A 26426-nucleotide genomic window follows, 5' to 3' on the forward strand; every position below is an offset into this window, starting at 1 on the left:
GAGAATGGAATATCCTTGAATCCTGCTAAGTCTGTTTTTGGAGTGACTAAAGGGAAATTGCTTGGTCACATCATCTCCAAGGATGGGATTAAGATTGACTTTGAGAGAGTTGAGGCAATTCAAAAGATCTCTTTGCCTCACAAGATTAAGACCCCTTAATCCTTTCTAGGAATGATCAACAACTTTCTTAGAAGGTTCATTTCAAAATATGCGGAAATAGCTAAACCCACTCAATCTCTTTTAAAGAAGGATGCTAAGTTTGTTTGGGGAAATGAAGGAAGAAAGGCTTTTCAGGAAATCAAGGATTCGATTGTTAGAGCACTTTTTCTTGTTAGCCTCGATTATTCAAAGGAAACTCCAGTGAGGACATTCCACATTCACATGTTTGATGGCAAGGTTGAGGTGAGAAAAAGTATCAAACAACTCACTTGTCATGACTGGGATAGAAGAAGTAAGATTCGTGAAGCTGTAAGGAACCTCTGCTCGTGCACAAAGCTTTTCATATAGTTCTTAGTATGATGAAGGTACACTACCATCCAATGTCTTATGGCATGTTAGATTTGGACATCTGAACTATGATAGTCTTGGTTTATTGAAGAGAAATGGTGTTATTGGTTTTCTAACCATTCCTAGGAAACCTAAGCAATTGGATGCTTGTATCTTAGGAAAACACACCAAACATTCATTTCATGATATTCTCATTCTATAGCACATTGAAAGCTTGAACTGATTCATTTTGACTTGTGTGTACCTATGCCTGTTCCTTCTGCAAATGGAAATAAATACATGATGACTCTTATTGATGACTACACGAGAATGTGTTGGGTATATATATTGAAGAACAAATTTTAAGCTTTTGAAACTTTAAAAAACTTTCATGCATGGATTGAAAACAATGCACAATCTCATATTGGCTCTATTCGTATTGATAATGGAAAAGAATATACTTCAAATGAATTTGAAAACTATCTTTGCCACCATGCGATCCAACATTAAACAACAGTGCCTTATAATCCTCAAGAGAATAGTGTAGCTGAAAGAATGAATAGGACAATCTTAAATATGGTACGTTCATTGATGTTTTTCAAAAATGTTAAGCTGATGTTTGTTGATAAGTGGTTGTCATTGATGTCAACCCAAGAAGCACCAAGTGTTGCCCCGCCTTTTATCACTCAATATGTTGTGGCAATTCATGGAATCTCGTGTTAGGATCCTTTTAGATAGATTCTTCTCGACGAGATTTATCTGGTGGTATGTGGTACGCCATGTAGTTCTTCACGGTTTGGAAGATATTTGAGTTTGAAGTTGGGAACCCCAGTTGGTGGGCTAAAACCCCATGGGATGGTGTCATTGCTCACATTCATTGGTTGATGGTTAATAAAATATTTAATTTAAGAGTTTGTAAGGGTTATTTATTATTAATAATAGGTTTATAATCTTAAGATAGGTTATTAAATTGTTTTCCCCTTATTATATGTGGCTCTCACCTATTAATAAAGGTAAAGAAAACCATAATCATTCCCTCAAGGCTAGCGAACTTCTTTACTTAGAACACAAGGCTAGTATTGTATAAAGTTTAAATGTTTTAAGGCTTTATGGAGCCCTTCCTTATCCTCCAATGATCACCTTTATGGAACCCATCCTTTATACCTCCTAGACATATAAAAGAGGACTATTCCTCTCCTAATAAATCATGAACTTGAACAAATAATATGAGGACACAAGCTCTATAATTTTGGCCACCCTAGAAGCTTTCAATGCAAGGATCTACAATGGTTAGGGTTCGGTTTTGTTTAGCCTAAGTGTTCGTTTTATTGCAGGTATTTTGGTGCAGAATCTAAGTTCAAGAAGAGCGAAGCTCTGTTGAAGGATCTAGGGCATCTTTAGGACTGGTCTATTGTAGATCATTGTGCGAAGATACATAAGCACACTTCAGATTCAGACCTATAGTTTTGGGGTTGAGAAATAGCTACAAAATTTCAATATCCCTTGACTGTAAAAGAGAGCGAGATTAGGACTTGTTTTAGGTCTTCTTTTCATCTTGTTGCAGGTCACCATATTGAGAAGAAGCGAAGTTCTAGGCATGTTTTTGTAGGTGGTTTGTATGCTGTAGGGTCTTGTAAAATTATGTCAAGGACAACAAGTGTGTAGGTTGATTTTTTTTTTGGGTATCGGATTATGGTTAGGACTAGTTTTAGGATTGGTTAGGGTTAAACTTTAGGACTTCTCTAGGTCTGATTAGGTTTGGTTTTAGGTTTGTTTAAAAATAGAGGTCTTAGGTTTGTTAGGATTAAGTTTAGGGCTATTTTTAGGGTCTGTTGTATTAGGGCTGTGTGTTCAAGCATCAAGTCTTCAGGTCTATGACAAAGATAACACTTCAGAAAATCCTTCCCGCATCAAGGTAAGTCAAGGTAAGTCTTGTGTATAAATTTGTTTTGTCACTTGTTGCATATCTCTTATTTGCCGGTGCATCCAAAGGTGAAGGTAAGTATCTTTGGTTAGGGCTAAATTATGCAATTTTACTTTTGGGTTCAAGGGATTTGTATGGGCATACTTCTTAATTGCAGGTGAAAGACTTGAAGAGTGACTATAACAACCAATAACAACACTTTGGCATTCATTCCTGAGAAGACTGCATATAAGTGAAAATCTGACAATAGTTATATCATCTTGAAGACTCAAAATTTTATGCTATCATTCTTCCAGTAGTGAGTATACTGAATTGAAGTTATGAAGAAATCACTGTACTTGTAATTGACAACATCACAACCCAGATTTGCTATAGCTCAGGGTCATCGACAGTATCACTCAAGCAGAGCAGAAGCAACTTCATCCAGAACAAAGAACACTCAAGATTCCATCATCAACAACAATGCACTTCAAGACGTATTCTACATCAAGTCAAATCATTGTATTTGTTGTAAAGGTCAGAGTCTTGTAAAATATTGTACCATTGTACAAAATTTGAAGAAGTCATTTTGTAGTTGGGATAAGGGGTTTGGTTTGCAATTTTGGTCCTAGGGTTTGATGAGTCAAGGGTAATTGAGTCTAGAGTTGTTAGTTAGTAAGAGCAAAAATCATTGTATATCTTTGTAAGTGGACCATTGTCCCTGGTACTAGAGTCCACAATTTTTGTATTTAATTTTTGTTTTTCTAAGATGGTAGGGTGGTGGTTGAAGTCACCTTTAGGTGGGTGCCTAAAAACACTTTAGGGTGGGGCTAGGGCAAGTTGGTGCTTGCTCTAGGGTGTTGATGCATCCATTCAGCTGACTACTAATAAAACCTTAGGGCGTTGGGGTGTCATTCCAGTAGTTGCTAGAGAAGAATTATTTTCTAGAGTTCTAGGGAGTTGTAGCTTTCTTTTCAGTTGGGGCTGAAGATTTTAAAAGAACTTATTAGAAAAACGTTCAGTGGTTTTTGACCCGGAGGGGGTTTTCCACCTAAAAATTCATTTGTCCATTGTGTACTGCTTATTTACTGTTTTGAATACTGCTGAAGAATAACTAATGCTTTGAAAAGATTAATTAAATACTAATTGATAAGAAATACTGATTCACCCCCCCTCTCAGTATTTCCAACAATGTTCTGGGCTGATGCAGTTCTATGTGTAGTGTATATTAAGAACAAGTGTCCATCTCATGCTCTCAAAAACAAGACTCCCTATGAAATGTGGTATGGCCACATTCCTTTGGTGAGACATCTCAGGGTTTTTGGTTCCACTTGTTATGCCTTGATACCTAAGGAATAAAGAAACAAACTTGGTGCAAGGAGTCGAAAATGTATCTTCTTGGGGTACTCGAATACCTCTAAAGCATATTGTCTCTATGATGAAGTAAATAAGAAGTTTATAATGTCTAGAGATGTAATTTTTCTTGAATCTTCCAAGACTGACAATGTTGTTGAGCAACAACTTGATTGCTTGGACAAATTTGGGCATGCAAAATCTTTTCAGGAATTTGATAATGAGATTCCACATCTTGAAGGGGGGATCCCTATCCTGGATCAATTTGTGGAATCTCCTTTTGAAGCACTCTCTCCCCCTCATGAAGCTCCAACCACTAATCAAGAAGACACTTTGAGTGATGTGATTGAGAGAATTGGAAGGCTAAATCTTGATTCAACCCCATCTCAGTCAACAAAACAACTTGGGCCATCTCTAAACCAAAATGGCTCACTAAGACACTTGAAATTGTTCATCCTGATGTGGTTGGAAAGACATGAACAAGAAATTCTACTAGACAGAATGGAGGTGATGTAGATGATTTTGATTCAGTGGTTGATATGGATGTTTCTTATGATTGTGAATTAAATTTGTTTACAAATTTCGAATTAGCTTCCTTTAAAGAAGTTGCTTCTCATGATGAATGGAAAGAAGCAATACAAAAAGAGTATGATGCTCTGATAAAGAATGGAACTTGGAAACTGGTGAACCCTCCATTTGGAACCAAATCGATTGGCTACAAATAGGTCTTCAAGAACAATTATAAAGCAGATGGCTCACTTGACAAGCATAAAGCAAGGCTAGTGGAAAAAGTTTTTGCACAGAAAGAAGAGGTCAATTATGAGGAGACTTTTACCTCCACAATAAAATGGGCTACCATCTAGACTCTCTTTGCCTTGGCAGCTCAAAATGGATGGAAAGTCTATCTAATGGATGTAAAAACTGTTTTCTTGAATGGAGATTTGAAAGAAAATGTTTTTATGTCTAAACCAAAAGGATTTGTTTTGAAGGGATAGGAGCACAAGGAATACAAGCTTATCAAATCCTTGTATCGCCTCAAACAAGCACCGTGAGCCCAGTACGAGAAATTGACTTAGCATCTTTGGAAACTAAATTTCAAACGCTATGATCTTGATGATGCAACTTTATTTGTCAAGAAAGTTGGAAAAACTGTTGTATATCTTGTGGTGTATGTAGATGATCTACTGATCACAGAGAACAATGCAAATTACGTTGCATCCATAAAGAAAGAATTGAGGAAAGGTTTTGAGATGATAGATTTGGGATATGTTCACTACTATTTGGGTATTGAAGTAACCCAACATCAGAATTTTATATTTCTCTCGCAAAAGAAGTACATTGGAGATTTGTTGAACAAATTTTGCATGGCTGAATGCAATTCTTTAACCACTCCAATGGAACAAAATTTAAAGCTCACATCTAAAGAAGGAAATGAATTTGAGGATGCAACAAGGTACAAACAACTCATAGGAAGTCTTAATTGCCTCACTACTACCAAACCAAATATTTCATTTGCTGTTGGAATCCTTTCCAGGTTTATGCAAAAGCCTTGTGAGGGTCATTGGTGTGCTGCTAAAAGAGCTCTAAGGTACTTGAAGGGAACTCAAGACTTTAACTCAAGTATACACCGGTGGGTGGATGACTTCAACTTGATTGGATACTTTGATTCAGATTTTGATGGAGATAAAGAAAATGGAGTATCTACTTTAGGTTATGGTATGAGTATTGGATCAGGAGCTGTCTCTTGGAGGTCACGCAAACAGTTAGTTCCAAAAGAATCCACAACAGAGGTAGAATATGTGGCAGCTGCAGAAGAAATGAAGGGAATTGTGTGGCTCAGAAAAATTCTTGAAGGAGAAACAAGTGCATTCTACTCTTTTGATTGACAATACTTTTGCAATAAAATTGGCCAAGAATCCAAAGTTCCATCATCGAACCAAGCATATCAATACGAAGTATAATTTGATTCGACATCATGTTGAGGACAAGACTATTCACCTATGACATTGTTCCACAAATGCCTAGATTGCAGACATCTTCACCGAAGCGCTTGGAAGAGAAAAGTTTGAAAGATTCAAAATGACGCTTGGACTCATCAACATCCTTTCAGATTAAGGGGGGAACATTGGCACCTAATCTTTAGGGATTAGGAAAATATTGTAAATATGAGAATAAAGAAGACAAGGAGACACTGAAATATGAATTCCAAGGGTCTCCTTCTCCTTGTATATATTGATGATCTTTCTTAATGGAAAACCAATCAATTCGTGGAGTTACTGTTGAAGAATGTAACTAGGTTCGGTCTTCATAAATTGTACTTGAGTCACAATGAAATGTATTTATCAAAAAAATTAAAAAGAAATTATTATTATTATTATTATGACTTATTAAAGCATGGGTTTCATGCTTGGGTCATCATGTTTTAGGTCAAAGTCCCCATTGAGGACTTCTAGGATTTATTTTGAGTCATTAGAGTCATTGTCCATTAAAAGAGACCCTTCTTGGGCTTTTGAATCATGTAAAAAGATTTATTATTGAGTCAAATAAGTCATTTGTCACCTCCACACCAAGTCGGCCTCAAGGAGATCAAGTCGGCCTCAAACAGGGTAATTCGACCTCACCAAAAGGGTATATATACAAGCAGTTCGAATTCATTTGGAACACTCACTTACACAAGTTCGATATCCAAGAAGAAGAGCAGAATCAATATGAAATTCCAAGAGGAGAAGAAGAATTGTTGGAAAGGACAAGATCGAAGTTTTTAGGTCAACTCTCTCTCACACGCGTGGATTTTCCGGTCTACTACTGGAAGGTGGAAGTTGTTGCTGGGCTAATTGCTGGGTTGAAGTTATTGCTGGGCTAACTGCTGGGTCGAAGTTGTTGCTGGGCTAGCTGCTGGGTCGAAGTTATTGCGGGGCTAGTTGCTGGGTCGAAGTTGTTGCTGGGCTAGCTGCTGGGTCGAAGTTGTTGCTGGGCTACTGCTGGGTCGAAGTTCTGTTGCTACTATAAGTTGTTGCTTCTAGGTCGAAGTTATTGTTGAAAGGGTTATCACCTACAGAAGGAAGAAAGGGATGACTTGGTGTAGAAGAAGTATGTGTCTAGGTCAAGAGCCTTGGATCATCTCGTGAAATTATTAAGGAAGAGTTGTTGACTAGGTTTTCCCCTAGATAGGGGTTTTTCCCTGGCTGTCTGCCTACATCTGGTGTCTGTAATCTTTGTGCTATTGTTTTGGTAATTACTTGATGAACTAAAAGATAAAAGAGGAACATAAGAAAACCATAAGAATATCACAAGTAATTATCTATATAAAGAAAATCTTTTTGCCTTTCTGATTTTCTAACATGGTATCAGAGCTAAGGTGAAGAAGGAGGAAAAATACAACTCAAAGATCTATTAAAAGGAGAATAAGAAGTTTGAATAAGGGTCATCGAAAGGATCATATAAGAAGTCAAGTCTACCATCTTCAAGGACAATGTCTAACTCAATGAAGGGAGAAAACAAATTAGAAGGAGCATCCAACTGCAAGGCATAAAAGAAGAGGATAAACCTCATTTAATAAAGTTTTGGATCTAGTCAAAGGAATGGTGAAGAAGCCTACAAATGAGTCAAGTGATGCATAAAAAGCAAAGTTCAGGGAAACATAAATATTTTCCATGACACTAATGGTGGATGGAATAAAGGATAACCTCATTCCATATATATCCAACATAGATTTTGCTCAAGAGATGTATGAGGCATTATCCAAATTATTCACTATCAAGAATCTTGGTCAAATAACAAGTCTTAAGAATGAACTGAGATCTATAAAGATGACAAAGGAAGACACTGTGGCATCCTTCTTTGTGAGAATAACTAGATTAAGAGATGAACTCCAGGCAATTGATGAGATAGTACCGGAAAAGGAGCTTGTAATCACTGCACTTCTAGGATTACCAACATCATGGAGTGCCTTCTCATCAGGTCTCAATAGTTGGAAGGAAACTCCTACATTTGAACAACTATGGAATGCATGCAATTTGGAAGAAGTCAGAATTCTCTAGTAAGCAACAAAGAGAATGAAGAGGAGAAAGTTTCAAATGCCTACTTTGCTCATCGCAAGAACAAAGGATCATTCAAGAAGTCTAAAGGGCCTAGAAGGAAGATAGACCTATCCAAAATTGAGTGCTACAATTGTTACAAGATGGGTCACTATAAAAGCGATTGTCCTGAGAATCCAAGCAACAAGAAGAGAGAAAGGGAATATGCAAATGTTGCTGATGAAGGACCTCCAAAGAAGAACAAGAAGGACGGATCCAAAGTCAAATACTTATTTTCTAGGGATTCTTAGGGACTCTATCCTTCTACTCTAAGCTTTTGAATTGTTTTGTATTTTGCTTTCTAGCACTTATAGGTTCAACATTCTTTGGAAAGACATTGTTGAATTGTTTTGTTAAAGTTATAGGCATCCCTCGAGATTCGATTAATAGGGAGCCCTCACCACTTTTCCAAAGATAAGTATCTTACTCCATGTATTATCTTTCATATTTGGTTTTCCTTTTCTTATCTCAATGTGTTTATACTAGATGCTAATAACATTTCCTTTTTATATATTTTCCTTGTTTAGGAAAATCTTACTGATATACTCAAATGCTATGAAGAAGACTTCACAAGACAAAGCATAGAAGCTCTATTGGAATTAATGTCCTATAAGGTTTGTCTAAACTCAAAAGCATGTCTAAGACTATAAGTTTTGTTTCTCTTCGTTACAAAGGTATACTCATTCATTTTAAGGAATCTGCTTTACATTACTAACAAGTGTTATGTCTAGGACCTTTGAATCATAAAGATTTTTGTTTGGGTTAAATCATTAGATTGAATCTACTCTCATTAAAAACATCATGTTTGTGGAACCCTAATAGGTTCTCTGTAAAACGCTAACTTAAGGGTTGTTAGTTTTTGTAGCATCGGATGTGTTCTAGCCACGAAATTTGGTGGAGAGGCTAGAATACATGTATTCTCCAAAACCAAAAATCGTTTCTGGAAATTCCACCCAGAGGTGTCTTAATTAGGTTATTAACCAATTTTTAATTATTTCCTAAAGTCTAAACTTAGGGAATATGGTTAATTAATCAGTATTAATAGAGATGTGGTGAGAATCATCTAGAAACTCACACAAATCGACAGGGAATTATCTAGGCCATCAATTATGATTTAATCTTGGCCGTTGGTGCTCCAACAAAAGATTATAAGAAGAAGTCGATGGGTAGATGGAAAACACACAAGAGCAGATACTCAGTTGCTCAAGTAGGTCAATTTTCTTAGTGGCTGAAGTTCGGCAAGATAAAATCGAATCAGAGAATGAGTTGCAGGTGGGAGATAGAGGGCATCAAAAATAGTCTGAGAGTGCAAGACAAATCTGGAAGGGGCAGCACAAAGGAGGGACACAGTTCATCGGCGTAGAAGAGTAACGCAGGCATCATGCAGTCACTACACAGAGGGTGACACAGTAGGGCCAACGAAAGGGTAGAAGGTCCTCTTTGGGGTCAGAAAAATGTTGTGGAGTGTGAGAAATTCATTAGTAAATTTCTCTTAGTGATTCTTCCTCTATTTTGGCTATCCGTATCTTGTACAAAAATTATTGCTAAAGATTAATAAAAGAAACCCTCATCTGCTGCATCGGTTTTTCCACATTGGGTTTTTCCTTGGACGATTGTCCAAAAATAACTGTCATTGTAGTTATATGTGTTAGTATTTTTCCTTGCATTTATTTTCCGTGGAATTTTATTTGTGTAGACTGCAGTGTATATGTTCCGATATTTGCCGTAGAAAACTGCAAATAATTTGTTTAATCAATTTAACAAATAGAAGAAAAAATATCAGTTGTTGCAGTAAAATTTGAGACAATGAATTTTCACATGGTATCGACGCACTGGTGAAGCAGGAAGAGCTTGGTTGCTGATGGAAGAAGGATTTCGAAAGCCCTGCGTAGGCAGCAGTTCGAATCCTAGAAAGGTTGTGCAGTCCATTGACTATGTGGTCAAATTTTCGTGGAAAATTAATTCTCTGAGTGAGTTGATAGAGAATAAAATATTCCAGATCGAGATTTGTCAGACGCAGAGGGAGCAGTGCAACAGTTTCCACACAGAGTAGGACATGTATTTTGCAGCTGAGAATTCAGCGTTGGGAAGGGAAAATAGCACAGGAAATTATGGATATTCAAGAAGCCTCAGAATTGTCTTCCAGATTGGAAGATGTGTTTGCGTGTCTGTCAAGTTCGGCATCAACTGTTGTCTGGTATATTGATAGCGGAGCTTCAGCTCACATGACTGGAGTAATGGAATATTTCTCAAACTATCAAGAGGAGCAAATGGACTTCCAGATCACTATGGGCAACAAAACTAAGTGTACTCTAGTAGGGATAGGCACCATAGATTTTCAGACAAAAGTAGGAACCAACACTAGTGCCATTATTGTACTGCATGTGCCAGGATTGGGTATGAACCTAATATCAGTATCCTAGTTGCAAGACAAGGGGTACGATGTATACTTTGTGGGAAAGAAAGTATATGTCAAGCATCCTAGCTGGAAGAAGGTAAGACAGATTGGAGCTCGAAGCAACAAGGTATATAGATTGCAAATCGACACTGATAGGCAATGATAAGAGCAGTAGGAAAGAGCTAAACGAACTATGGCACAGGAGGATGGGACACTTGCACCATGGAGCACTTAGGATGCTCAAAGAGACTGTAATAGCAGTTCCAACTCTCAGCATCGAGCATGATGATCTATGCCGAGGATGTGTACTTGGGAAGTACGCAAAAGTAGCATTTCCTGGAATTGACAACAGAGCTAATGGCGTTTTGGGATTGATACACTCAGATATTTGCGGCCCTATTTCCACCAGAGATCTTAGCGGTGGCAAGTATTTCGTCACCTTTATTGATGACCATTCTAGAAATACCTGGATCTACTTCTTAAAGACCAAGGATGAGGTCTTTGATCGGTTTCGAGAGTTCAAGGCTCTCGTAGAAAACATAAGAGGAAAAAAGATCAAGGTACTACGTTCAGATAATGTTGGAGAATACACAGATAAAGACTTCACAGATTTCTGCGCAAGGGAAGGTATCAAAAGTGAGTGGACAACTCCCTACAATCCACAACAGAATGGAGTAGCGGAGCGGAAGAACAAAACTATAGTCGGGGTAGCAAAGGCCATGTTGTATGATGAAGATTTGCTTAGATTTCGATGGGCAGAGGCATGCAACACAACGATGTACATTTGAAACAAGACACCTCATAGAGCATTGGGGAAGAAAACACCAGAGGGGGTCTTCATCAGGAAGAAACCTGAGGTAAGTCATTTCAAGATATTTGGGAGTGTGGCCTATTGTCACATTCCAGATGAGAATCACAATAAGTTGGATTAGACTGCAGAAAAGGGGTATCTCGTAGGGTATAGCGAGACCTCAAAGGCATACAAAATCTACATTCCTAGTAGCAGGAAGATTGTAGTGAGGAAAGATGTAAAGTTCATGGAAGACAGAGCTTTCAGAAGATCTGGAGAGATGCTTGTAGGAGATCAGTCATCAGATGTTCCATTAGTTTAACAACAACAGTGACCGCAGGTAGAACAAGGAGGGGGACATTCACAGGATTCTAGTACAATGACTAGTACCAACATCTCCTCAGTGGTAGGAGATCTAGGAAGTTCTCAACAGAAGGAAAAGGTGGAGGATCAGATTGAACGTCCCACCACCAGTGGTAGGACCAGTAGGTAAGTGCGGACCTTGAAGGACACAAAAGAGTTTGTCGGAGCTCCTAAAACTGACAAGAGGCAGCTCAGGGAGCTTCACAGATACTAGGCCTTGGTGGTTCAAGTTGCAATACCCTCCAGTTCTCAGAAAGCCGTACAACATCAAGTGTGGGTGGATGCCATGGTAGAAGAGTACAGTTCCATCATGACAAATGATGTTTGGGAGGTAGTGCCTAGACTCGAAGATAGATTAGTTGTGGGTTCCAGATGGATCTACAAGATCAAGTACATTGCAGATGGCAGTGTAGAGAAGTACAAGGCTAGGTTCGTGGCAAAGGGGTATGCACAGAAAGAAGGAATGGACTATGAGGAGACCTTTGCCTGAGTTGCCAAATATACATCTATCAAATCTGTCATATCCCTAGCAGCACAGATGGGATGGGAGATTCACTAGATGGATGTCAAAACAACATTCTTGAATGGGGTGATAAAAGAAGAGGTGTATATAGAATAACTAGAAGGCTTCTAAACTCATGAGAAGATAACTCATGTATGTAGGTTAAAGAAAGCCCTATATGGGCTCAAGCAGGCACCCAGAGCATGGTATGGTAAGATTGACAGTTACTTGCAGCAATTGGGATTCATCAAGAGTGATGTTGATACCAATCTCTACTATTTGATGGTGGAGAATGAGCTGCTCATTCTAGTATTATATGTAGATGACTTGTTCTTAGCAGGGTCATCAGGGCTCATAAAGGATTGCAAGAAGAACCTTGAAGCAGAGTTCGACATGAAGGACATGGGGTTGATGCACTATTTTCTAGGATTGGAAGTTTGGTAGAAGAATGAGGAGATCTTCCTTGGTCAAGGAAGATATGCTACAAAGATTCTAAAAAGATTCAGAATGCAGGATTGTAGACCTATGGCAACCCCACCTTATACAGACAACTCATTGGGTCGCTCATGTATTTGGTCAACACTAGGCCAAACATCTGTTTCGCTGTTAATACCCTTAGTCAGTTCATGGTGGAATTGAAAAGGGTACATTAGGTAGCAGCTAGGCACATTCTTAGATGTGTGCGTGGAACAATTGGGCTCAGGTTGAAGTATACTCGAGGAGATAACGTCAGGTTGAGTGGGTTCACAGATGCAGATTGGGGCAGGTAGTTCAATGGACAGGAAAAGTACCTCCGGGTATTGCTTCAGCGTTGGATTAGGGATGGTCTCTTGGTGTAGCAGGAAGCAGAAGTCCGTAGCACTGAGCTTAGCAGAAGCTGAATATATGGTGGCCAACACAACTACGTGCGAGGCCATATGGCTTATGGAACTGCTAGTGATCTTGTTCAGGAAGAAAATGGGTGCAACCAATGTTTATTGTGATAATCAGAGTTGCATAAAACTCTCTTAGAATCAGATATTTCATGACAGGTCGAAGCACATTGATATCAAATGTCATTTCATCAGAGATTGTGTCCAACGTGGGGCAGTGTAGCTATAGTATGTTCCCACAGGAAATCAGGTAGCTGACATACTCACAAAAGCTCTAGGGAGAGCTAAGTTCCTCTAGTTTATAGAACAAATGGGCATGGTGGAGACCCTGTTTTAGTAGCAGAAACTGATGGATTCTCAGCAATAGCAGTTGAGAGGGAGTTGCAGTAGTTGGCAGTAGTTCAACAGGGCCAACAACAGCACAGATACAATGCATATCACACTTATGCATTAGTTGATGGGCAGCAGTAGCCAGACATCAACAGCGTGACAGGAGATGGTGCTAAGACAGGGTGTTGCTTTAGTGGATTGCAGTGCTAAAACATATTCCTCGCTAAGAGGGAGCGTTAGTTTTTGAAGCATCGGATGTGTTCTAGCCACAAAATTTGGTGGAGAGGCTATAATACATGTATTCTCCAAAACCCAGAAATTGTTTTTGGAAATTCCACCCAGAGGTGTCTTAATTAGATTATTAACCAATTTTTAATTATTTCCCAAGTCTAAACTTAGGGAATATGGTTAATTAGTCAGTATTAATTGAGATGTGATGAGAATCATCTAGAAACTCACATGGATCGAAAGGGAATTAATCTGGGGCATCAATTATGATTTAATCTTGGTTGTTGGTGCTCCAACATAAGATTATAAGAAGTCGATGGGTAGACGGAAAACACACTAGAGCAGATACTTAGTTGCTCAAGCAAATCAATTTTCTCAGTGGCTAAAGTTCGGCAAGAGAAAATCGAATCAGAGAGTGAGTTGCAGGTGGGAGAGAGAGGGCATCAATAATAGTCTCATAGTGCAAGACAAATTTGGAAGGGGCAACACAGAGGAGGGATGCTATTCATCAACGCAAAAGAGTGACGTAGGCACCACGCAGTCATTGCACAAAGGGTGACGCAGTAGGGCCAGCGAAAGGGTAGAAGGTCCTCTTTGTGGTCAGAAAAACACTGTGGAGTGTGAGAAATTCATTAGTAAATTTCTGTCAATGATTCTTCCTCTATTTTGGCTATCCGTATCTTGTACAAAAATTATTGCTGAAGATTAATAAAAGAAACCCTCATCTGCTGCACCGGTTTTCCCACATTGGGTTTTTCTGAGGACGATTGTCCAAAAATAACTGTGTCATTGTGGTTATATGTGCTAGTATTTTTCCTTGCATTTATTTTCTGTAGAATTTTATTTGTGTAGACTGCAGTGTATATGTTTCGATATTTGCCGTAGAAAACTGCAAATAATTTGTTTAATCAATTTAACAAATAGAAATAATATCAGTTGCTGTAGTAAAATTTGAGACAACGAATTTTCACAAGGGTATGTCATTACTAATGTGAAAAACCATAGTCTACTTAGGGTTACTAATGAAATTTAGAAAATACTATTCTTTTGATTGTGTCTTAGTATTATTATAACCCTAGTCCTTTAGGGTTGGATGGTAATGTGTTCCTAGACTTTGAGGTCTTGGTAAATTAGGGTTTATGAGTAAAAACCCTTATGTATCAAGAGTAAGTTCCTAGGAATGAAACCCTAGGTGTATGTTTGTCTGTCTGATCAAAACCCTAACTTAATCAAGGTTTTTATATGTGCGACTTTAAATGTATTGATATTTGTGTTTTGAGTTTGTTCTATATATGTTATGATATGCTTGTGCATGATTATCCTAGATATGTGTTTGTGCTAACCTAGTTGTTAATAAGTTCTAGGGTTTGTAACTAAGCCCTAGTAGAAGTTTTTTTATATTATAGGATATGATATGATGATATTGTTTCCATTATATTGATAAAATCTAGGGTTCACTACAAATCCTAGTAGAAGTTGGTCATTTAGTTGAAACCTTAGATTGTGTTGTGATTGGTTTTGATTATTGTCATCTAAGGCTTAGTGTCTCATGCATAGAATCTAGGGTTTGCATTAAACCCTAGTAGGAGTCTAACATATGAATTCTAAAGTTGTTGGATGCATTGTAGAACTATATTTGTTTGAATTGCTTCTATGGTTTGCAATATATTGTAGTAGGGCATGACATATCTCTGCAAGAAATATTGAAGCCCTAGATATAATGAAGATTGTTATCCTGATTAAGTTGCTCAAAAGTCTTGATGATGAAGTCTAGGGTTTATGACAAAACACTAGCAAGAAGTTGAAATATAAAAGTATGTGTCTCCTATTGTTTGTGAGCCTAACTAAGTTTAGGTATTTGATGTCTAAAGTCTAATGCTTCCATTATTATATGATTCTGATATTGTTAACATCATGCTTCTATATATATATATTTGGTTGTACTTGCTGTCTAAGTTGTGCAGGTACATAATCTTCAAGATGATGAAGATGTTCGTAAGTAAAGTTGAGTTGATAAGCATGATGAAGGAAGTTATATGAATGATGATGATTAAGGATGCTAGCCATGAAAGGTTCTCTGATGTCATAGAAAAGAAGTTGATCTCCCTAAGTTAAGAGGGAGCCTGGATAAAGAAAAGAGTATATCTCCCGAGTTGAGAGGGAGGGCATATTATAGTCATGATGGATACCTTGAAGAAGAAATTGGAGAATGAATATTGAGGTGCTGCTGAAAGAAGGAAAACAGGTTTTGATTGCTGCATGTGAAGTAGGAAAGGAAGTTGAATGATTGAGGAAACCTTTGTCAAGATTTGTTTGGGAAGCCACAAAGTCCTACTGTGATGAATTGTAAGGCAACATCAAGATGTCAGAAGACCCTGAAGGTTTGTGTTCACTCATGAGTATTTGAAAGGTTGATACTGATTGGGGTTGTGACTATTCAGGTAAATTTCTCGAAGTTTTTGAAAAAACATGCTGGAGGTTAGAGAGATTTGGTATGTTGAGGCATTGTGTGTGTAAAATGTCTGGGAGGACATCTGGCTGACATATGTGTTGATGTCTAGTTCCCGAAGTAGAAGGGAGGGTGGCGTTCGTCATAGAGTTCTGACCTTGTATTACGCACCTAGTTCCCTGGGTTGATGGTTAACAAGAAAGCCTAATGGTACCTAGAGAGGGTGAAAGCTTTAGTCCATCTTCGTCCAACTCATATAGATTGTCTTGGTCAGGGATCTAGTTCGTGGCATTGTAAGTGCCTAAACTCTTCATGGATCATGAGTTTGAGATCTTCCTTGTACTTGTGTATGTAATTATGAATACCTCCCTAGTGAAAAGGGAGTGTTGAAGAATGTCAATGGGTTCGGTCTTCATAAATTGTATTTGAGTCACATTGAAATGTATTTATCAAAAGAATGAAAATAAATTATTATTATTATTATTATGACTTATTAAAGCATGGGTTTCATGCTTGGGTCGTCATTTTTTAGGTCAAATTTGGGTCCCCATTGAGGACTTCTAGGATTTGCTCTGAGTCACTAGAGTCATTGTCCATTAAAAGAGACCCTTCTTGGGCTTTTGAATCCTGTAAAAAGATTTATTATTGAGTCAAATAAGTCATTTGTCACCTCCACACCAAGGCGACCTCAAGGAGATCAAATCGACCTCAAACAAGGTAATTTGACCTCATAAAAATGGTATATATACAAGTAGTTTGAATTCATTTTTAACACTCACTTGCACAAGTTTGATATCCAAGAAGAAGAGCAGAACAAGTGCGAAATTCCAAGAGGAGAAGGAGAATTGCTGGAAAGGAAAAGATCGAAGTTTTCGGGCCATCTCTCTCTCACACGTGTAGATTTTCTGGTCTACTAATGGAAGGTCGAAGTTGTTGCTGGACTAACTGCTGGGTCAAAGTTGTTGCTGGGCTAATTGCTGGATCGAAGTTGTTGCTGGGCTAGTTGCTTGGTCGAAGTTGTTGCTGGGCTAACTGCTGGGTTGAAGTTGTTGCTGGGATAATGCTGGGTCGAAGTTCTACTAGATCGAAGTTTTGTTGCTACTAGGCTGGGTCAAAGTTATTGTTGAAAGGGTTATCATCTACAGAAGGAAGAAAGGGCTGACTTGGTGTGGAGGAAGTTTGTTTCTAGGTCAAGAGTCTTCAATCATCTCGTGAAATTATTAAGGAAGAGTTGTTGACTGGGTTTTCTGCTAGATAGGGTTTTTGCCCTGGTTGTCTGCCTACATCTGGTGTCTGTGATCTTTGTGCTATTGTTTTGGTAATTACTTGATGAACTAAAAGATAAAAGAGGGACATAAGAAAACCATAAGAATATCACAAGTAATTATCTATATAAATAAAATCCTTCTGCCTTTCTGATTTTCTAACAGTTACCAATACCTAGCTTGACAAAGCTTAACTCTAGCAGAGTAATTTTTTGAAGGATCTTTCAGTTTTCAATTTCTTTTAGGATTAGATCGATTCATGTAGGCATTTATTCTCAATTTTATAACTCTGAATTTTGTTATGTGGGTATGTGGTTTCAGACCTGTTTATGGTTTGATGATTCGTTTGGTTTTGAATTTTATGTTTTGAGTTGGTAAATATTCCAAATATATCTGAATTTGTTGCTTGCATTCATTTAACTGAAGGAATTGCTGTTCATTAACATTTGGGATGCTTTGCTTGCAAAATTATTTCAAGGGTAGCATATATATAATATATGTGGTTTATGTCTATGAATATCACCTCAGGATAGGGTTTTGTGATGTATAATCCCATCCTTGAGTGTTATGAACTTTAGCTTTTCTGATGTAAATGGTAATAAGAGTCATGCTATATTATATAAAATTATTTCAATCATAGCAAGCATGCATACATACATATATATGTGTGAGTGTGTGTTTTATGAATATCACCTCCAAATAGGATTTTATTATGTATCAATTATAATCATATCCTTGAGTATTATAAAAATTTGCTCAGGACAAATTTTTCTGATGTAAAGGGTAATAAGAGTTGTGCTATATTGTAAACGTTAGTTTGCTAGTGGAGTGATTTCATATTGGTTACTAGACTATCTATGCACTCAGAGTTAAGCTGAATTCACATTTTATCCCATGATAGAGCTAACGAGGGGTGCCCATTAGGCAGATGGTGTTGATATTACTCGAGAGATTTGGTCATTGATAGGGCTTAAAGATTTTAGTGTTTGATACTTGCAGATCCACATGGGGAAAAGCCTTCCATCTATACCATGTAACAAATAATATGATGTGTTATATGGTATATATCTCACTCTATGTGTGACTGTAGTTGTCGCCACATCTTTTTCAATTATAAAGTTTGCAAAGGTTTTATGGTGGGAAGGGTGAGTATGTTTCCATGACCTTTTGTTATAGCCAATATTTGGCATTAAATATATTTTGTTGTTATCCAAATCCCTGGAGTCCTGAAAATATGATGACGCTGTAGCTAAGCTTACGAAGTTTTTGAAACATGTATTTGATGTTTTAAGAAATTTTCCTTTGAATACAGCATTTAAATGTAGTTCTGTGGAGGACAATTGATGTTAACAAGCAATTTCATTGGTATTAAGATGGGTTGAAAGTAGCTTGTGAGGTATCTGTAGAGGAGTAGATTGGTGGCATTTGTTTCCCCAGAGGTGGATGTTTTAATTAAAAATGATAGCCAGTGGATTTTTTTTATTTTTGTAATAAGCTTTGTTTATTCTATTAAACAGAGTGACATCCTTTTGACCTAAAAAATTGCTAACATATGATGAGGATTTTAGCCTATTTGTCAGTGTCTAGTGTAACTACTGGCTAGCTGTAACCCTGTGTGGCCTATTAATAGGAAGGCATTTTAAATCATTGATGCCATACAAAAAAGAGGAAGCTCTTAAAATTATTGTTGTATTTTTGTGTTTCATTCCCCTTCTATTTCAAGGCTTTTTGTTTATTGTTGCGTTCATGTGTCTTGTTTTCCTTCGATGTAATGGAGTTTTATAAGCTTAAGTTTATCTAAAATTATTATCGTTCTTTGCTTTTGGTGTTGAAACATTTCAACTTGTTTCATATCTGAGTTTAAGATTTGCTTTGTATAGGGTTTTGTAGCTAGACCTGACACTCAGCCAGATGGTTCCCTTAACTTAATGGTGTGGCAATGCATCATTCCTGGCAAATCTGGGGTAAGTTTGATTCCTTTGAAAATTTGTATGGTCTGCCTTTGGAATTATGTATGAGTAGCTTGATTGCAAGGCAATATCTGGTTTTAATGATGGTGATTAGAGCTTTGCAAAGATTATGTAGTTCATTCAGGTGCCAACTATCAAGTATATAATGCAAAGAGCAATAGAGGTATATCAATGAATATTTTGTCCAATTATGTGTTTATTTTAGTGTTTACATTGTTTCATTTGTTGAGTTGTGAAATGGTTTGAGTAGTTGAACTATATCGTGCTTATTATCTGTATGAGTCTGCTTCTAAGTGTTGTTGGATTAGTGCTTTCTCATGGATGATATTGTTGGTCATTTTAATTCGAGTTACTAGGATATAGATACAGATATGGGCACTGACAGTGCACAATCTCGTATAGGCCCCTACATCACCTTTCTTGTCTTGAGAACTCTCAAAATTTTCTTTGAGGCTCCTATTCTCCTCATTCTTTTTTTGTTTACCCCCAATTTTGCCTTAAATTTTCTGTTTTGTTACTAATCAGAGACTCCTTAATTCTGGTTCTTGATGCTGTTGCATATCTGCAACGTTATTCATGGTTTGGTACACCTCTTCCATTAATTTGTTAATTCATCAACCAATAACTGTCTGAGTTTTCTTTCTCTCAGGGCCATTTTCCTGTAGTAGATGGTTGCTTTAGCAGGAGTTTGGCAAATTATAGGTTTAGATGATGGAACCTCTCTTTTGTTTATTTTGTTGTCATCATGAGAGTTTTATGCTGAACCATATTCTTTTACTTCAGATTGTTCAATCTTTTTGCACATAGACGACCCTCACTCCCATAGTTTTGAGTTAGTAAGGGTGGAATTATTCATTAAGTCTCCAAATTTTGATTGTGCGTGGTTCTAAATAAATTTCTTGGCCTGCTAAATTATCCATCAAGTTCAACTTTTGGACAAGTTTAGTGAAAGAAAATTAATTCATTTTAACATGTATTGGGTAACTGAATCTGATCTCTGTAAATAAATGCTCTTGGGTGTCACTTTGCTGGAATGATTTCGATATTTAATTGATAGTCTCAATAACAGTGTAGATATTATTTTTAAGAGCTAGTTCACTGCCTTAAGTACATGAAATTTTACTACCTTTTTTTTGTAATTTAGCTACTAATATATTAATAATATACAGAAAATGATACAGCTGGTCCAGTCTGTAACCAGCAGTCGAAAGAGTCCGGTCTTTATATAATACTATTATAAATGAAGTTGTTCAAAATATAGTCTCTTCTCCTCGGGAGGTTTACACCAGAACTAAAAAAATGTAAAACAATCATATAACTATGGTAATAGCCTATGCTATATAACCAGCTAACCTATGATAACCATAAAGGACAGACATAGCAATGGACCTGGCTTGGCTGCATCCACTCTTCACCTTTTGAGGGTGAATTCAAATATATGTAGAATAGTGGTGTTGCTTTGTTATTGAGGGTGCAGATGGCCGACTCAGTGGTGATGGTTGGCAGGAGCAGGATGGATCCATATACACTGAATCGACTGCGAGTATCAAATACCCATCTATTGGCTGCATTCAGGGGGTAGCTATTTGGCACATGTGGTTTCTAGTGGTCATCATTACTATGCAGTGGCAGGCACGGGGCAGTTTAGCATGCATTAGATTAGTTCATGATATATGGAGCCTATATATTGATTGCATGCAAGGACTAGAGATGAGGCACGGATGGATTCCAGCAGTTGTCAGAGCTATGTTACAACAGGTTTGGCCATAAGATTTGGAGGTTCAGTTGGTTGATAGATCACATTGTCTCGTGATGAACAGAGTCATTGTAGACAATGATCTAGTTCACTCTTGGGTAGACACATGGTGGTTCGCAGAGGCCTTCATCGTATGGCGAGGCAGGCTTTCCCTGTTGTTACACAGGTTCAGGGTTAGCTTTGGATGGGTAGGCTTTGGCATCATGGAGATGCCTAGATAGAATGTATTTGGCCTTTATCAGTGTTTCACCATCGGGTTCCAGGAGAGGAGACACGGCATGCGCACGATGGGCTGTCAGTTGTAATCAGAGTTGGGCAACATCAACATGGTGGCATCCTTTTGAGATTAGCATGGGACCCTGGTATCGAGGGATTCATTTATGACAGGTTGGTGCATAGATTCAGGGTGACCAGGTGGTACATTTGGAATCCCAGTATGTGTGTAGTGACTATTTGGGTCAACTGATCGAGAGTGTGCTTGTTCATGCATTTCTCAAGGACAAACAATTTTTGGTGGGGAGGATTGTAATGTCCCCAATTAAATTAATTTTGTTAAGAAGAATTTCCATTTTTGCAATTTGGGCATTGGGAATGTTTTGGCATGTAAAACTTAGGAAAAGTGGGTTGAGGGAGTCCCCACTTAATTTTTGGAGAAATGGAGGCCACCAACATTAGAGAAAAAGAAAATTAAATTGGTAGTGGGGATGTGGGGGCCACCCAAAGGGGAGTATTTGAACCCCTTAGGAAAATCTGGCTACGGAGAAGGGAGAGAAAGGTCGAATTGGTGGTGCCCACAAAGAGAGAGAGGGGGCAACAAAGATAAATAGGAGGAAGATGCACCATTTAGGGGGCTTTTGACAAATTGAATTTATGATTTAGAGTACTCTTCCGCTGCTTAGCCAAGGCTACTAGTGCTGCTTAGTAGAAGGAGATTTCCAGGCGGAGATCTCAGATCTCTCTTTGGTGGACTTAGAGTGCCACCGTAGGAGAGAATTTTAGAGCTTATTGGAGAGGAGATCGCTGGAGTTTGTGGGTCATTTCTAGCCACAATTCAGCCAGTTCGAACCTTAAGGAGGACGCAGTGGCAGAAATCGATTTGCTTGGTTGAGGAGAGGTCTTCAAGGAGAAATTCAGCTAGAGAATTTAGGAAAAAGTCCCTTGGTATTGGATCAGATTTTGTGGAGAATTTCAAGGTTGGAGATTGTTGCTCCGGTGAGAACCAAATTCAACATTCCTAGGGCCTGCGCAGTCTTTTGTTGGGCAGAAATTCATGAAGGAATTTCCCTCTTACCTTCCAAGAGTAATTTGTAGAGGATTCTACATCAATTTGAAAGAGGAAATAGGGCCAGATTTGCATCAGTAGCTTGAGGGGTACGCAAAACCAGTCGAGGAGGGCGTAGCATCAAATTTGGGTAATTCTAGGAGGTCGGAATTAGCTCAAAACATTTTTGGGCTTTGCTGGACTAGCATCAAGGAGTCTACTAATTTTGCAATTTTTTGGAGGAGTTTTGGTGCTCCAAATAGCAGGAAATTTATGTAGTTATTTCGCTACTAGTTGGGAGGAATGAGCTTAAATTTGGGGTCTTGGGTAGTCTGTAAAATTTGCCCTAACCCTTTATGGGTTTTATGGTAGGAGACTAGCAAAAATTGCAGAAATTTCTGGGCACTTTTGAGGGGTCAAATACAGGGTTGTTTCCATTTATAACAATAGTTTACACCAGGAAGGGCACAATTTATTCTGGGAGCTTTTCTGGCACTTAGAGCCATTGATTTGACACCTGGGTTTGGCCTTGCTTGTTGTAGCAAGCCCAAGTTTCTCTTATCACAATTATGGTACACTCATAATTTATTATATTAATACAATGACTCAGATTTTTGTCCACATTTCAGTGTTTATTTGTGTATGGTTGTGCATGCATGAATTTTATAGCTGGAGCTAGCTCTTTGCTTTTGTTATCTACTGTATTTTCTGTTTGAAACATTACATTGCAACAATTACAGGAGGGTCGAAAAAGTGTAGACTTGCAGTGAAGGTCGAAAATTTGTTGCAGAGGTCAAAGTTGTCCAAATGAAGAAGATTTGACTTAGGTTGACTTTGTGAAAGAGAATCTCATCTAAAAGAAGGTTGTCTTGGTCTTGGAGGGGTCTTGGTCTTGGAATTCATCATTTGAAAATTCTATAAGAAGAAGAGTTTCTTGTGGGTTTTCCTCTCTAGGAGAGGTTTTGGCCCTGGCTAGCAACCTACATCTTGTGCGCATTCGTTCTATTGATCTTCATGTTTTTGGTTGCTGTTTGATGATAAAAACACTATAATAATTAAGAGAAGAAGAAGCTAATTATAAATATACTACAAGTTGAAGTTAAGAACATCATGAGCAATTATCAAAGTAAAAGAGAAATCTCCCCTAATCTAGCTGCCCAAGATTTCTCAACATGGTATCAGAGCTAAGGTGACAACGAAAGGCAACTTGAAGATCATTCAATTGAATAGGATACAAAAGGACCAAGCATAAGAGGAGAAGAGATAAGGAGATCTAGTCATCAAATCACAAAGACCTTATCATCTTGAAGGAAGAACTCTTGGAAGAAGAATAGAGACCTTAAAGACCCTACCTCCATCTCAAAGAAAGAAGGACTTTACACGTTTAAAGCATCTTGGGAAGCCTCCCACATTCTACGTCATCATCCAAAGGAAGCAAGAAGAGCACTTCATCATCATCAAAGGAATCAAAGTGATCTACCACATATTGAAGAAAATATCACACCTCAAAACATTTTGAAGAAAGAAGAACATTTTTCCCTCATCTTGAAGAAGAAGCATTGTCATTTTGAAGAAGGAAGATCATCCCTCCCTCATTCTAAAGCTCACACTCTAGTAGAAGACATCATCATCAAGGAGGCATCTTCATTTGTCAAGTAAGTACTTTATATTCATGTCTCAATCTACAAATCAAATGACTACTTTCTGCAAGGAGAACAATAAACTTGTTGGGACATCAAACGACCTTGCATGGAAGAAAATAATATATTTGATTCTCGCAGAAAATGAAGTTTTTGATTATGTATTGGGATCCATCACCAAGCCTCCTCAAGATCAGGCGCAAGCATTATCAAAATATATGAAAGGAGAAATAAGGGCTCAAAGAATCCTCATTGAATCTATCAAGGATTCTCTCATTCCCTTTGTAGCAAAATTGAAGTCATCAAAAGAAATCTGACAAGTTGGTAGATCTGTACTTTGTAAGTACAACTGGAGATATAATATCCTTGAGAACTAAATTAAACAAAATGAAAGTAATAAAGGAAGAGGGGGTAGCTTCATATCTCATGAAGATATCACAAATTAAAGATCAACTACAAGAGCTAGGAGAAACAATGTCAAATCCAGAGATGACCACTTGTGTACTCAATGCACTACCGAATGAATGGGGCAACTTTGTATCTAGCTACACCGTTCAGTGACTTATGTGCTCTAGCAATGGATGATGTTGAATCAAATAAGCCAACTCAAGCGCCACCTTACCTTCTGACTGATTCTGGTCTTTTCCGGTCATTTCATGACGATCGGTAATGTTCATGACCTTGATCGATCGCATCGTTAACACGGAGCAGGGGGCCCCACTCCAAGCCAAGTGAGATCCGCATCGCATCACCAATCGGTCGGATAGTGGGTGAGCTGCTGTCAAAATAGTGGTAGTAGCATTTGCAGCTATGTCAGGAAGAAAGGAAGGTTTGGAAAAGTTGAGTCTCAAAAGAAATACGAAGAGAAAATTGACATGTCTAAGATTCAGTGTTATGAATGTAATGAATATGGGCATTACAAGAGGAATTGTCCTAAACTCAAGAAGAGCAACACGAAAAGGAAAGAAAGAAGTGAAGCCCATGTGACCGAAGATGTAGAAGAACCAGAGGAAAAGAAAACAAAGAAGGAAGAAGTGAAAGACCTCTACAATTAAAGGTTTCTCATACATTAAGTTCATTTTTAAGACAATTGTCATGATAGGAAGCATTACCATTATGCATTGTAGCAGTTTTGAGATGACATCATCATTAGAAGCATGAAGGGATGGTAAAAATAGCAGGTTTGCAGTTTGAAGCAGTCATCTACCAAGATAGGAAGATCATAACTCATCACAACTCATCATCATAAAAAAGAAGCATTTGCAGAAAAGGATCACCAAAATCCTACACTAGAATCTTTGTTGGAAAGATTCTTCTCTACTTAAAGAAGCAAGTGTTACATAGATAGTATACATTCCACCTAGTGTGGGATCCACAGTTTGGAAGGATGAAGTTATGATGGCAAAAATGTGCAGCATGAAAATTTAGTTGAAGTATTTTTCCATCTTCAAGCAAGGGAAAGGAAGTTGCTAAAGGAAGTCTAGATGACCACATGAAGAAAAAGGTATGCATATATTTGGTAACTTTTAATAGATAGATAAAGTCATGTCATCACTCAGTTGCAGATAGAATGGTTAGAATGCTCTATCTCATGAGCATGATTGAAGAAGAAGGTACTCTTCCATATGAATGATACATAAAGGTATGGTGGAATCAACATACTATATGACCTCTTGAAGAATATAAGGAGGTGGGCCATAAGATTTCTAATAAGAAGGAACCATGTATAGAGATGCTGAAGAAAACAATATGTGAAGAAGTTGAAAGAAGAGTTAGTGAAAATACAACTACATAGATGTTATGGATAATCAACATCTGATGTTAAAAAGGATTGGCTATGACATCTCCATGAAGAAGTTATGAAGACTCTGATAAGCATAGCGAAGAAGGAGAACCTTGGTAATAGATGTCTTGAAGATGTATTCATATAAAGGGATGTTGATGTTGTAGAAGCAGATAAGAAAAAAGGGCCATCATAAAGAGGTGATTCTATTTTTGAAGTTCATTTTTGATTTTTGAAAGCAAGCATCCTGTTGGATTGGAACAAGCCCAATAAATTTGGATGGATGATTCTGAAAGGAACATTACTTGGAAGAGGTAGCAATATGAAGAATAGCCAAATGATGACAAAGAAGGTCACTTTCCAATGAGAAGGATGACATGACTAGGATTACTTGGTTCAACACTAGGTTTCGTTGAAAATAAAAAGGAAAAGTGATGTAGAAGATGGCCGAAACCCTACAAAGAAGTTATGGAAGAAGATGGGTCCATGATCTAGAAGTTGAAGTTTATTCATGACATGATGATGCAGAAAAAGGGACCCCACAAGCAGTTGATAGTACCATGATCTCCACAAAAGAATAAATAACTGTTGTTGGAAACAAGTCCCTAGTTAAGAGGGAGCTTGGGTCTATTCCTTCAATGTAAAGGAATGAGTATATCCTCCCTAGTTGAGAGGGAGAGATAGACTCATCATTCTTGTCTTCACATCATGAAGAAAGAATGGAGGATTGGGTAAGCTTCTGAGATTGATACTTCTTGAGGATAGAAGTAGTCTCGAGAAGCAATACTCTTTGAGGATGAGGTAGGGCATCCAATAGGCAAGAGTAGTCGAAGAGGAGATTCCTTGAGGATGTGTAATTCCAAGAGGGAAATGGTCCTAAAAGGAAATACCTTGTGAACATCTGGATGGGGTATGTGCCTTGAGAGATAATGATGAAGGTGTCTATAAATCATTGTCTCCCCAACATTGTTCTCTAATCTAGTTGAGAGATAGCGATGTTA

The 26426-nt window shown here is 37.9% G+C and overlaps 1 protein-coding gene across 2 annotated transcripts in view; it reads left to right on the top strand.

The window, feature by feature from the left end:
- Positions 1-26426, top strand: part of LOC149254242 (SUMO-conjugating enzyme SCE1) — a 148428-nt gene that overhangs the window by 28927 nt on the left and 93075 nt on the right. For both annotated transcript variants that reach the window (XM_089460103.1, XM_089460102.1), the window contains exon 2: positions 18896-18979. In XM_089460103.1, coding sequence (XP_089316229.1) covers positions 18896-18979 — 84 coding nt within the window. The remainder of the gene's footprint in view (positions 1-18895; positions 18980-26426) is intronic.

The sequence above is a fragment of the Pinus tabuliformis genome, chromosome 7 (genome assembly GCF_031772625.1).
Source record: "Pinus tabuliformis cultivar Carrire ecotype Pingquan chromosome 7, CPIR1, whole genome shotgun sequence".
NCBI lineage: Eukaryota > Viridiplantae > Streptophyta > Pinopsida > Pinales > Pinaceae > Pinus > Pinus tabuliformis.